The sequence below is a fragment of the Monodon monoceros genome, unplaced genomic scaffold (genome assembly GCF_005190385.1).
Source record: "Monodon monoceros isolate NGI ecotype Baffin Bay Population unplaced genomic scaffold, NGI_Narwhal_1 Super_Scaffold_9, whole genome shotgun sequence".
Taxonomy (NCBI): Eukaryota; Metazoa; Chordata; class Mammalia; order Artiodactyla; family Monodontidae; genus Monodon; species Monodon monoceros.
Genome location: NW_021703786.1, coordinates 31,812,455 through 31,826,862, shown reverse-complemented (window position 1 = coordinate 31,826,862; position 14,408 = coordinate 31,812,455). Strand labels below are relative to the sequence as shown.

The window sequence follows — 14,408 nt, the reverse complement described above, 5'->3', positions numbered from 1 at the left end:
ACAAACAGAAATAGACCCACAGACATAGAAAACAAACTTATAGTTACCAAAGAGGAAAGGGGGGAGAGATAAATTAGGGATTTGGGATTAATTTATACACACTATATATAAAATATATATATAAATTAATTTAATTTATATATTTAATTTAATTATATATTATTAATTAATATATATTAATTTAATTAATTATATTTAATAATTAATATATAGTTAATAAATTTAATTAATATATATTAATTTATACACACTATATATAAAATAGATAAACAGCAAGGACCTACTGTATAACACAGGGAACTATACTTAATGTTTTGTAATAACCTATAAGGGAAAAGAATCTGAAAAATAATATATATATATATATGTATGTATAACTGAATCACTTTGTTGCACACCTGAAACTAACACAACATTGTAAATCAACTATACTTCAATAAAAAAAAAACGATGGCTACCTTACTATTTATGTCCCATTCAACATGATCTCCTGCCACTGAGAGGTGGGGGCTAAGACCCCTCCCCCTTGAGTCTGGGGGTTTTGTGACTATGCTTGTAGAATATGCTGGAAGTGATGCTATGTGACTTTCAAGGCTAGGTCATCAGAAGGATGTGGCTTCCACCTGGCTCTCCAGACACTGCTGCTTGGAATCCAGCTGCCATATTGTAAGGAAGCTCAATCTAGCTCACACAGACAAAGGAACAGCTCTTGTGCAGAGGAACTGAGGTCCCAGAGGATGGCCTGCATCAACATTGGACATGTGAGTGAACATGTGGGCCCTCAGATAATTTCAGCCCCCAGCCTTTGGGTCTTCTAGTTGAGACCTCAGTCATCAAAGAGCAGAGGCCAGTTGTTCCCACCGTGCTTGGTCCAGACTCACAGAATCTGTGAGCATGATAAATGACTGTGGTGCACCATGATGTTTGGGGGTAATTTGTTATGTAGCCATAGACACAGGAAGAGTATAGTCAAGTGCTGAAAACTGTGTCTAATATTTATAGTATTAAAATACTGGAATCCTATACATTTTTCACAGTTTAAACGTCAACCTCTTCAACAAAGATTATCGCATGCCACCCAGATAGTCACTGACCCTAAGTCAGGTTTCCTTCTAGGTGGACTTCACACAGATTGTCTCATTTCATCCGCATAATGACACGACAAAGCTCAACTTTCCTAAATACACATTTTTAAATTGTTTACTAATTTCTGTTACTTGGCTCTGTCTATAAAAAAATTGCATCAATAAATCACATTGATTTCAGTTCTTACAATAATTTTATCTATTTAAAAAACTTTTCACAGAGCTCTGAAGATATATTTGAACAATTTAAAGCAATTTCATGGTAATCGTGTTTTTCCTCCTCTCTCGGGTTTTATTAGCTCCATTTCGTCAGTGAGGAAATTAAAGCTCATGGAGATAGAGTGGCTTATCCAACGTGCGCAGTTAGGGCTGGGCCGGCCAGCGTTCAAACCCGGCTCTCCCTTTGCATTTCCTCCTCGCCTCTTCCATGACTCATCCCCTGCGTTAAAATTCTTCATGCACGTTCTTTAACTCTTTCTACTACATTGAAAGCTTCAAGAGGCAGTTCTATTCAATTACATTCATGAGCAAATCCTTATAAGACATCAGGCCCCCTCCTCTGCACACAGTAGGTTCTCTCTAAACCCACCCAATGCCGTCATGCAATGACTCTTTATTGAGTCCCTACTATGGGTCAGACAGGCTCTGCAGAAGGTGCTGAAGAAAGACCCGGTCCCTGTCCTTGTGGAGCTTATGGTCTGGTTAGGGGAACAGGCATAAGAAAACCAACCCAACGAAATTCAGGGACATATTGTGACAAGTGTTAGGAAGAAGGAACAGGTTTTTTTTTTTTTTTTTTTTTGCGGTACGGGGGCCTCTTACTATTGTGGTCTCTCCCGTTGCGGAGCACAGGTTCCGGACGCGCAGGCTCAGCGGCCATGGCTCACGGGCCCAGCCGCTCCGCGGCACGTGGGATCTTCCCGGACCGGGGCACGAACCCGCGTCCCCTGCATCGGCAGGCGGACTCTCAACCACTGCGCCGCCAGGGAAGCCCCCATTTATCATCTTTGAGTGTAGGACACATCCTTGCATAGAAGCAGTGGTGGGACTTTGTATCAACACGTTGTCTTGCTAGACTCTGGTTTTGCAGCGGGGTGGTACCTCACTGCGGTCGTGTTTGTTTCTTATGAAGATGCTGTTTCTCGCTCCGATCAGTTGCATCATGCCTCTGCCTCTAACCATCCATGACTTCCACTGCATCCTGAGTAAGACTGAAACGCCCAATCGCATCTTAGAATGTCACCGTCTGTCCCCAACGCCTCACCTCCTCCTCCACATCTCCTTTCACATCTCCATTCTACATTCAATAGACACACTCAGGTTGAGGATTAAGAAAAGTGGGCCCATTGGTGGCACTCTGGACGTGAACTCCAGCCCATGTGACAATGGGTCTGATGCCCTCAGCTCTCATTTTGTACAGGTGGCTGCCAAGCTGCCCAGTAGAACGGGGGGCAGGCCAGGCTCCCCAGTGGCCCTCTGATGTGTGGGTGGGCTTATTGCTGGGGCTGGGGGTTCCAAGTCTGAGCCATCCGCCCACCTGTTGAGGGCTGGGATGGGGTCAGGGATGTTGCTCAGGCGAGGAGGACAAAGAGGTGCCCACAGGATCCGGATGCCGACTCCGGAAGGCGTGCCCAACCCTCTCAGCCATTCGGTCCACATGTCAGAAGTTTATGGCGACTTCATAACAACAGAGACTCGAGGTGGGGTCAGGAAGGGAGCTGGGGATGTGGGTGGGTATTTTACTGACTTCCCTTAATTGCTGTAATTAAAAACATGTAAAGAGGGGACTTCCCTGGTGCCGCAGTGGTTAAGAATCCGCCTGCCAATGCAGGGGACACGGGTTCGAGCCCTGGTCTGGGAAGATCACACATGCCATGGAGCAACTAGGCCTGTGCGCCACAACTACTGAGCCTGCGTGCCGCAACTACTGAAGCCCACGCGCCTGGAGCCCGTGCTCCGCAACAAGAGAAGCCACCGCAATGAGAAGCCTGCGCACCACGACGAAGAGTAGCCCCCGCTCACCACAACTAGAGAAAGCCCACGCGCAGCAACGAAGACCCAACACAGCCCAAAATAACATAAATAAATAAATTTATTAAAATAAAAAAACATGTAAATAATCTTTTTGTAATGACTTCACTATTATCATTAGTGGTTAGCACAGCTGCCTTATTAATTTCTCATTAGAACCCAATTCACAGCCCCTCTTTGGGAAGGGGGATGAGAGCCAGGGGTGGGGCCTGCCTGGCCCGGCCTGATCCAGTCCCTGTGGAACTGGCTGCTTGAAACCCCAGGACAAAGCCCTCCCACCCCGGGAAGCAGAAACAGCCAAGGAGGGAAGATGAGGGGTTTGGAGAAGCAGCCATACCCCATCCATCCTCAGAACAGGGAGCATCTGTGTGTCTGTGTAAAAGAAACAGACGGAGGGACAGACAGATGCAGGAGGTCTGCAGGGCACAAATCTGGGAGAGGCCCAGGACTGGGATGGGTGAGGAAGGTGAAAGATTTAAGGAGGTACCCACTGTCAGGGTCCTGCAGGTGCACGGTGAGTCCCTGGGAGGGAGTGCCTCCTTAAATTCTGCATCCTCCTTGCCTCACTTGCCTCACCCTAGCCCCAGCCCTGGAGAGCAGAGGTGGCGGCTAGGACCATACCTCCGAAGGTAGGATGAGAGAGGTTGTGAATGTTTATTCCAGGACGCCTTCCCTGGTTGGCCAGCAGAGAGAAGACGTGTACACTCTACCACCCCGAGCGTTCCCTGGGCTGGGCGCCATTTATGATGGTTCGTGTGTACTGACTGATTACTTACTGTGACCACCCGGCCAGGTAGGTACTAATATTAACATTCCTTTTTACACACGAGGAGGCAAAAGCACACAGAAGTTAAGTAATTTGCCCAAGGTCACACAGCTAGGGAGAGGCGAGGGGGATGTGAACTCAGGGTCCATGGCTGGGTCCATGGCTGGGTCCATGGCTCCACTCTACAGCTGCTGGTGGCAAGGCAGGAGAAAGGAGATGGTAGAAATCCTGGCTGTGGGAACTTGGGTTGTCCTCTGACCTTTCTTTTAAGAGCCCCTATCTTTTTTTGGGGGGCAGTACCACGAGGCACGTGGGATCTTAGTTCCCATACCAGGGATAGAACCTGCACCCCCTGCAGCGGAAGCACAGAGCCTTAACCACTGGACCGCCAGGGAAGTGGAAGTCCCTCCTCTGACCTTTCTGAGCCTCAACTTCCCCATCTCGAGATGTGGCTCCCTAGACATGCCTTCCTACCTCTGAGGCCTGTCCTAGGGACCCACGGAGGAAAGAGTGCACATCTGCACAATTTCACCGGAGAGCAGAGTGCTGTGGAGGCTCCGCTGCGTCTCCCTAGCATCTCCTTAGGGACGCGGGTGTCCACCTTGGACCTGTGATTGTGACTGTTCTGAAGGCTCTTGGGCTCGTGCACATCTTTTCAGGGAAACAGAAGCCGTGCTTCCTTCTCTATCTGCACCCTGGCCCCCTACTCCCCAGGTGTCCGGAGCCCTAAGCTAGTCACCGACTAGACTGGGGCCAGAATCCACGGCTTCTCCCTCGCGTCCTCCCAAGGGTCGTGCCCTGGCACACAAAGAACCCGGAAGCTAGATGTAAGCATTTTTCATCTGCTCATCCCTGCTGAGAGCAGAGAAAAGAGGTGACGGGTCAAGGCCACCTGGTGGCGTGAGATGGCCTTCAGCCTAGGTGGGGGCCGCATCTACTCACAGGGCTGTTTGGACACGAATTCTTACAGTCCAGGGGTGTCCCTCTGATTCTCTTTGACCCCTGGCCCCAGCAGTAACTGGCCTCCCCGCAGCTGGACCCCATTTTGATGTCTCTCTTCTCGCCCTCAGGCAGCAGTGTGGGGAGGTGTGGGCTCAGGTCATGGCTTCGGCTTCTGCCTCTGGTGCTTCCTAACTGTGACTCTGGCTAGTCCCCTCAGCCACACCGAGCCTCAGTTTTCTCATCTGTAAATGGGGATGGGGGCTTCCACTCTGCAGGCCGGGATGAGGTGGGGATGGGGGAAGGGGAGCGAGTTTCCCTTCTCTCCCACTGTGGCCACCAGGGCTGGGCGAAACCTCCATCTGTTAAGATGAGTGCTTTTCTCAGCTGTCAGACAGAAGTTTCTAAGGCTCCTCTAACTCTTTTGCTTTAAGGCCCAAAGGGCTGCACAGGGCGCTCTCTGCTTGCTGGCGCTCTGGAGGACACAGCTTCAGGCTTGCAAAGCGGCCCAGGGCAGATGAGGCTGGGGTCTCGGCACCGGCCCCTGGGTACCAGCTCAGGGAGCTGCACCTGGTGGTCAGGAAGGGCTGAACCTGGGTCTCCCCACACCGCCACTTTGGCCCCTTCGAGGTGCCCTGTGCTCTCTGCCAGGGGCCTGTAACCACATCTGCACAGCTCAGCAGCAGCAACACCATGTAGCCTGGTGGCCACATGGTGACAACCATGGTTGTAACTGTGTCCAGAAGGTGCCTGGAGCCCAGGGTGACAGGTAGCTCTGAGCAGCAGGGCAGGGATGCCCCTGTGAGAGGTGGTGGAGGGGAAGGGGCCGGGCTGGCCGATGGCCCAGGGGACAGTGGCAGCTCCCTGCTCTGCATATGGCCAGGACAACTTTTGCTGGAAGCCATTCCATGCTGCGGCCTGTTTCTTCCTTCTTTAAAATGATAATATAGGATATTCATTGTAGCATTTACTCTCACTGAATCAAAGTGTGTTATCTGTAGGCATTGGCTAGGTGCATTGGTGGATACGGGCTCAAGGAAGGGCAAAGCCTAGGGGGAGGTAGTACTAGATGCACATTACAGATGAGGAACCTGAGCTGGGTGAGGCTCAGAGAGGGTCAGTCACTTCCCTGGGGTCACACAGCGACTGAGGGCAGAGTTAGGATTCGAATGTGGTCCGTCCAACACGAAAGCCTAACCTCGTCATCAACCGTGCTGCCAGTCATGGTGATGGGCACCCCACAGCCTGCCAACACTGACTGGATCTCAGCACTGCAGAGTCCCAGGCTCCCTCATGGGTTTGGGCCGGGCCCCCTGCATGTCACCGCTACCTGGGGTCATTCCGGCCAGCATCACCTGGAGTGGTCCAGGACCCTCAGGACCCAGAGAGCCCATAGAGTGTGTGTGTGTGTGTGTGTGTGTGTGTGTGTGTGTACATGGTGGGGGGGACCCCCACCTCGAGGGTCTGTGACTGGGCAGACAGTTAGGGTGTTGGCTAGCTCGAGTCTCTGCCATCTGCTTTTCACCCCCAGGTCGGTCTGAGCCCTTCTCTGCCACGTGCAGGGAATACCAGGGACACCTGAGTCCTTCACAAAGGCCTCTGCCCTCCATCAGTGCACGGGCTCGCTTGCTCTGCACATGGGCCTGCTCACAACCCATCCCTCTGCTTGGGGGCAGGAGGGTACCTTTGGGTCTGGGGACAGGATCCATACACATGTAGGCCCGGTTTCAAGGGAGCAGCCTCATGTGAAAAGGAAGATGCCTATGGTGGGAGGGGGGTCAGGGGGCTGAGTCCTGGGTCCTGGATCCCTACCACAGCCAAGGAAAGAAACATCTCAGCCACACAGACACTGCTTCTCTCCCTTTCTCTTTCTGATCGGCGGAGCCAGCCCAGGGGAGATTCATGTCATCTCTGCGGCTTTCAACTCCAGAAAGTTCCATTGTCTCCTGTGAGCGAAGGCTTTGGAACAGACACTCGCCTGCTTCCCCCGACAGCCTGGACTGACTGGTGTCCTGAAAGGTATTTTCAGCTGCACACACACACACGTTCTCACGTGCACACAGGTGAACAAAGACGCCGACCAATCCAGACACATACATTTGCACAAACACATGCCTGAACCCACACCCACCCTGGAGTGCACACAGACACACGCATGAGCAGTCTCTCTGCAGGCTGACCCACGGCTACCCCTGCACTGCTGGACTCTGGGCACCGGCTAAATGAAGCTCCGTGGGAGCCCTCCAGCTGGCTGCCAGTGGCCCTGATCCATCATTTTAATTCGGGGCTTTTCCACTCCTCTGAGTAAGCTGAGTTGCCTTTAGTGCTGATTTATGGGACAATCAGTCCTCCACTTCTGATTGCGGTTGTTTTCCATAATTATTATAAACACTCTTTGCCCTCACTTGAGGTTTTCTTCTCGATTTCTCTCCCTCACTTCTCTCCAAGTAGCAAGCTCTCTCTTGTGCTAAATCTGAGTCAAGCCCCAGTGGGCCCCAGATGAGAGGGTGTCCTTTTTTTTAAAAAAAGCTTCAGGGCTCATTAAGGGGTTCCACACTCCCGTGGCCCACGGTGCCACCTTGGACCTCTCCCCCTAAAAATCCCAGAATGAAACAGCCCATAATGAGGCTCATTTCTGCTCATTTCTAAGGCAGCTATCTTAGAATGGGGGGCAGGTCTGGGAAGGGGATACTGAGTCACAGGGGGAGGGGGTGGATTGGTGCGCTGGTCCCTGAGATGCCCTTGCGTTCTTCTGAGGCTTCCCTCTTGTCCTCCATCTGAGGGAGCCCTTTGGGGCTTGGTGGCAGTGGAGGAAGTCTGTTACCCCAAAGGCTCGGCGAGGGTCTATTACCTTACCCTCTGCTTGCCTGGTCCTTTCAGGAACCCTGACTCATCAGGTCCCCTCTCCCTCTTAGAGCTATGGTACCCACACCAGCCATCTCCCAACGCCTCCTGAGACCGTGGAGACCCCCAAGCTGTTACTGCTCCAGGGCTGAGCAAGCTGGAGGATGGAAAAGTTAAGGTCATGGGGGGGCCCTGGGGAATCTGCTAAGAAGAGCCCGGGAAGTCTGCCATTACGAAGATCCCCCAAGTTGGCGGCCAAACCCAGAGGAGTCCCTTGAAGCAGGTGACAGGGCCTCCTTTTCAAAGCAGAAGCAGCTGGTCCCATCTAGAGAGTGCTGAACTCATAGCCAGCAGATGTGTGTCACGTGTCAGCGGTGTGGCCTTGAGAGCTCTTGCCACCTCTCTGGGCCTTGGTTCCCAGATGGCGGGAAGGGCCACCATTAGCACCCAGTGAGCGTGGAAAGCCACAGCCGGGACTTGGCTCTGCCCAGCGTGTGGCCGATGGGTGACGACTCTGCAGATCCTCTCCCGCTTCACGCCCTCCCCGCACCCGCCCCAAGTCCGCGTTGTACTCACAGGCCACCTGGACCTCGGTTTGCCGCTGCAGCAGAGCGCCCATCCGGTTACGCACGATGCAGCGGTAGAAGCCGGCGTGGGTGCGGTCCAGGCTGGTGATCATGTACCTGGGGGCAGACGAGACAGCCAGTGAGCAAGTCGGGCAGCTCCAGGGATGCAGAGGTCAAACCAGGGTCAGAGGGCAGAGATCGCCACATCACCCTCTTCCATAATGAAAGGTGCCAGGGAGCCCTTGGCTCTACCATGGGGGTCACAGAAGGGTCCTTATTAATAAGAGGTCTCTCCCAAAGGCTTTTGCTCAGCTGCCCAGGAAGGATCCTGCACTTTCCCAAGGACGGGAGATGCTGTGCCTGAGCCTTTGACTGTGGCCGTGACCAGGCCTCCCAGGACTGTTTTGGGTCTGTCGGAGGCTACTGTCCTCCCCTGCCTGTGACCTGCATGACTGAGAAAGGTGGGGTCATTTTCTTTAGCCTGGACCCAGGGATATGCTATAAATGTTAACTTAAATGGATGCTTTAAAGCAGAAAGTAACACACCATTGTAAAGCAATTATACGCCAATAAAGATGTTAAAATAAGTAAATAAGTCAATAAATAAACGGAGGCAGGGAATTTACATTTTCCCAAACGCTTTGCATCCTTCCATGCTTAGGGTTGCAGACAGCTCCACTGAAGCTCTGTGAAGGGAGGGGCAAAGCCGTCTGGGTAGGGCAGGTTGGCTTTCTGTCCGTGTGGGCCCTGGGGCCAGAATGCGTGAATCCAAGGAGGCTCGAGGGTGTATCCTGCTTTGGGAGCACGTCACCGGCCCGAGTGCTGCAGGGTCTGGTGTTGGGGGGAGGGCGGAGGGAGAGCAGGTGTGCGGGGCGCTAACCTGGCTGGGAGGAAAGGAGGAGGCCAGGCAGGTCAGTGCAAGGAAATTCTGGCAGCGAGACACGGCAGATGACGGGTGTTCTCTGGTATGGAGGGGGCTAGTTCCCCTAGCACCCATCTCGTGATCACCTTTCTGATCCTTGGGCAGTGAATGGCCCGGCAGGGGCCTCTGAGGATCCAGGGGCTTGTGACTAGGAGACCTCCCCTGCCCTTGGGTGTCCTAGGTTTTGCCAGCTGACTTGGTGAACAAGCTTACTGCCACCTGCTCCCGGCTATGCCAACCCTGGGACAGAGCAACCTCATTTGTAGGATTTGCCAAGTTTTCTTTTACGTGAGTTCTAGACAGTGTCCATCAGCATCTCAGAATGATGAAACAACTACCACTTTCTGAGCACCACCTATGCTTCAGACGCTTTATTCAGTACTTTTCATTCATTTCATTTCTTTTTGTTTTTTGGCTGCGCCACGTGGCTTGTGGGATCTCAGTTCTCTGACCAGGGATCGAACCTGGGCCCCTGGCAGTGAAAGCGCTGAGTCTTAACCACTGCACCACCAGGGAATTTCCTTCATTCATTTCTTTATTTCACACAGCAGTTCCCAGACTACTGGATATCATGGACCAGTAACACTTAAAAAAATGGGGCCAGACATAAGATTGTCTTACTTACGGCCAAGTAAGACCATTAAGACCAATCGACCAAAAAGCAAACTGGGAAACAATCAAGCAACCAATAAAACTAAAAAAAGATACAGGCATGGAGAGAAAAAGGAACAGAAATGGTCAGTATTTTATCTAAAAAGGACATTTTTGAGATCACAGAAAAAGAAATGTAACCTCAGCATCAAAGCAATTTTAACACGTTTTAAACTGAAATTTTATGCCGCGTCCACGACACTAGCTTCCCTTTTCTCATTTGATGTGGACAGGTGCAAAATGTCGTGGGTCTGAATTTGAGAGTCTTTCGCCTAATCTCCCTGCTAATGCTATGGAGGCAATACTTTTATTAGCTCCCCCTCCCCATTTTAGAGGTGAGGAAATTGAGGTTCAGAAATATCACATCATTGGCCTGTGGTCTCACAGGCAGTAAGAGGCTCCAAGGCCAGCTGCTAACCTGTTCAACACGGACATCCTACCCCAAAGGGCCCCACCTTCCATCCTGGGGCTGCACGAGCCCCAGACTCACGGGTGGCTGTGTGCCAAGCCTGCTCTGGCTCTGCATTAATATCCAGAACCTTCTGGCTGTCCAAGTCTCTTATCTCTGCCACCGGCTGCAGCTCTTATCTGTCCTTCGTTACTATGCACAGCGTGATGACGGGGAGATAGCGGGTCCTCAGGCTCTGGCAAATTTCCTGTTCTCCCTCTATTCCGTCCTCAAGCCCATCACAGGCTCTCTTGCCTCTGCCCCATCACTCCCTGGGGGAGGGGGGGGGACAGCTTTGGGTAAACTGTTTGGGTCTTAAAAGTGATGGGGTGACCCAAGAGGAAGATGGAAGGAGAGATTGGCTGGAAAAGCTCTCTATCTTTGAAAATGGAATCAGATATTATTAAAAAGCATCAGGGAGAGGAAAATGAACAGCAATGGCCAAACAAAAAAGATGCTCGGCCTCTGTCACAGTGAAAGAAAGTCCAATCAAAAACAAGACAATATTCACATATCAGATTGCCCAAAATTTTCTTGTATGATTACGCCCATGGCAAGAGTGAGAGGGTAGGGAGGCTGACCTCAGATCGGCTGATGAAAGTGTAAATTGGTCCAGCCTTTGGGGCAGAATCGATCAAAGTAAGAACATTCCAGTCTTTTGACCCAGAGGCTGTACTCCAGGGAGCTGGTCTTTCAGATGTACTTGCAAAAATGTGACAAAAGGGCTTCCCTGGTGGCTCAGTGGTTGAGAGCCCGCCTGCCGATGCAGGGGACACGGGTTCGTGCCCCGGTCCGGGAAGACCCCACATGCCGCGGAGCGGCTGGGCCCGTGAGCCATGGCCGCTGAGCCTGCGCGTCCGGAGCCTGTGCTCCACAACGGGAGAGGCCACGACAGTGAGAGGCCCGCGTACGGCAAAAAAAAAAAAAAAGTGACAAAAAGCAGGTATGAGGATGTTCACTGTGGCTTTGCTTGTAATGACAGAGACAAACGAACAAAAACCAGAAGCAGCCATCAAAACTGTTCTGTCTCATCCGTCAAAAATGGACTTGAATCGACTAATGACACTGTAGCCACAGAATGAACGAAGAACACCTGTATGGGCTGAGACAGTCTCCAAGATGCACAAAGCATGGAAAGGAAGTCGAAGCTGGAGACGGCGATGTTTATGGAAATTAAAAACACGAGAAATAAGCCAAATAGTATCACAGCCGAGTGTCAGGGACACGAGAGATACTGTATTCTTATCACTTGATAAGTTGTCGTTTATTGATACAGGCTACCAAGCCCTCAGTCTAATGTTTAGGATCATGCAAATCGACCCAATAAAAAGAATTTTGAGTTTGTGAGCCAAAAAAAAAAAAAAAAGTCAAAGAACAGTGTAAGTGTTGTGATACCATGTAGGTAAACTGGAATAGTACATATTTGTATATATCTGCACATGCATAACCCTATATACCCTCTAGCATGGACATAAAATGTTTTCGGGATGGATACTCCAAAACATGTGATCTGCCTTTTGGGAGAGGTATTAGGAACGCAGAAGGAGGGAAACGTCTACTTTTCGATTTTATGTCTTTCTACGCCATCAGAATGTTCTTTATCGTATGCATATGTTGTTTTTATTTTAAAAATAAAATTTAAAAATGCACTTTGAGCATATAGTGTCAGGATATGTTATAAAAAAGACACCAGGGACTCGCTGGATCTGGGTTTGTTTGCTGATGTCAGTAATGTGTGGTGAAATTTCAACTTTAATAAAAGTTGATTTCTGCAGAAAGCTCTAGATCATTTGCTTCAGCCAGGAAGCCCCAGGCCCCATCTGGGGCCCCGAGGAAGGCCAGCTGGGTGCAGGTCTGCCCCACCCTGAGGTCAGTAGAGGAGGCCTGGCTCTGGGCCTCCCCTCGGCCCCCACTGTGGGGAGGTGGGCATCCTTGTCTGAGCATCCTTGGCCGGGCAGAGAGCAGGGTGCAGCCCCCCTCCCTGGGCTGTCTCTGGCATTCCCCTCCCTGCCTGGGAGCACTATTTTTGGCTTGTAGGCAACTGTTATATCATCTCACACCAGTCAGAATGGCCATCATCAAAAAATCTAGAAACAATAAATGCTGGAGAGGGTGTGGAGAAAAGGGAACACTCTTGCACTGCTGGTGGGAATGTGAATTGGTTCAGCCACTATGGAGAACAGTATGGAGGTTCCTTAAAAAACTACAAACAGAACTACCATATGACCCAGCAATCCCAATACTGGGCATATACCCTGAGAAATCCAAAAGTCAAAAAGAGTTATGTACCACAATGTTCATTGCAGCTCTATTAACAATAGCGCGGAGATGGAAACAACCTAAGTGCCCATCATCGGATGAATGGATAAAGAAGATGTGGCACATATATACAATGGAATGTTACTCAGCCATAAAAAGAAACGAAATTGAGCTATTTGTAATGAGGTGGATAGACCTAGAGTCTGTCATACAGAGTGAAGTAAGTCAGAAAGAAAAAGACAAATACTGTATGCTAACACATATATATGGAATTTAAGAAAAAAAATGTCATGAAGAACCTAGGGGTAAGACAGGAATAAAGACACAGACCTACTGGAGAACAGACTTGAGGATATGGGGAGGGAGAAGGGTGAGCTGTGACAAAGCGAGAGAGTGGCATGGACATATACACACTACCAAACGTAAGGTGGATAACTAGTGGGAAGCAGCCGCATAGCACAGGGATATCTGCTCGGTGCTTTGTGACCGCCTGGAGGGGTGGGATAGGGAGGGTGGGAGGGAGGGAGACGCAAGAGGGAAGAGATATGAGAACATATGTATATGTATAACTGATTCACTTTGTTATAAAGCAGAAACTAACACACCATTGTAAAGCAATTATACCCCAATAAAGATGTTAAAAATAAAATAAAATAAAGTAACCCTTCTGCCCACTGCCTTTCCTACCAGGGAAACCCGCTTCGCTCCACCCAGATCGCCTCGCAGGCAGGTGGAAGAGGCAGCTGGCCAGCATCTCAGTTTGCAAATCCAGGGCAGCCAGCGCTGTGAGCATGCAAGCATCTGAGATAATGACAGTGACAGCTCAGTATCCCCCCCACAGTGCTCCCTCCTGGGCCCTCAGGACGCACTTAGCCTACAGCTCTATCTGTCCCACCCACCTGTGGCTACTGGCCTGGCAGGAAACTGGATGAGCCCAGCCCTGTCCAGGTCCCTTCCAGAGGCAGGGGGATGGCTGAAATGCCCTGTGCAGGAGGGTGCACTTGTGATCGCCCGAGACAGAGCCTGGTACTGGAGAGCGTGCTGAGGCTTCTGATGTAGGGAAAATTAAGCTTGATTTTCGCTTCTGCACTTTCTTAGGAGTGTGGCCTGGTCAAGTTATAGAACCTTACAAGCTTCAGTCTTCTCATCTGTAAAATGGGGACAATAACGGCCACCTTTTTTAAAAATTGAAGTATAGTGGATATACAATATTATATAAATGACAGGTGTACAATATAGTGATTCACAATTTTTAAATTTTTTTTGGTACGCGGGCCTCTCACTGCTGTGGCCTCTCCTGTTGCAGAGCATGGGCTCCGGACGTGCAGGCTCAGCTCAGCGGCCATGGCTCACGGGCCCAGCCGCTCCGCGGCATGTGGGATCTTCCCGGACCAGGGCACGAACCCGTGTCCCCCGCATCGGCAGGCGGACTCTCAACCACTGTGCCACCAGGGAAGCCCGTGATTCACAATTTTTAAAGGTTATACTCCATGTACAGTTATTATAAAATATTGGCTATATGCCCCATGTTGTACAATATATCCTTGTAGCTTATTTCTCACCTAATAGTTTGTACCTCTCACTTCTCTACCCCTATACTGACCCTCCCCCCCTTCCCTCTCCCACGGGCAACTGTTTTCTATAGCTGTGAGTCTGTTTCTTTTTTGTTATATTCACTAGTTTTGTTATATTCACTATTTTTTAGATTCCACATATAAGTGATGTCATACGGTATTTGTCTTTCTCTGACTTGACTTAGCATAATGTGCTCCAAGTCCATCCATGTTGCTGCAAATGGCAAAATTCCACTCTTTCTTATGGCTGAGTAGTATTCCATTGTGTATATATGTGTATATATATATATATATATATATATATATATATATATATATATATA

General features: G+C 50.2%; 1 protein-coding gene across 1 annotated transcript in view; it reads right to left on the bottom strand.

The window, feature by feature from the left end:
* Positions 1 to 14,408, bottom strand: part of SDK2 (sidekick cell adhesion molecule 2) — a 262,157-nt gene that overhangs the window by 97,194 nt on the left and 150,555 nt on the right. The window contains exon 3 of the mRNA XM_029212052.1: positions 8,242 to 8,348. Within this exon, the coding sequence (XP_029067885.1) occupies positions 8,242 to 8,348 (107 nt within the window). The remainder of the gene's footprint in view (positions 1 to 8,241; positions 8,349 to 14,408) is intronic.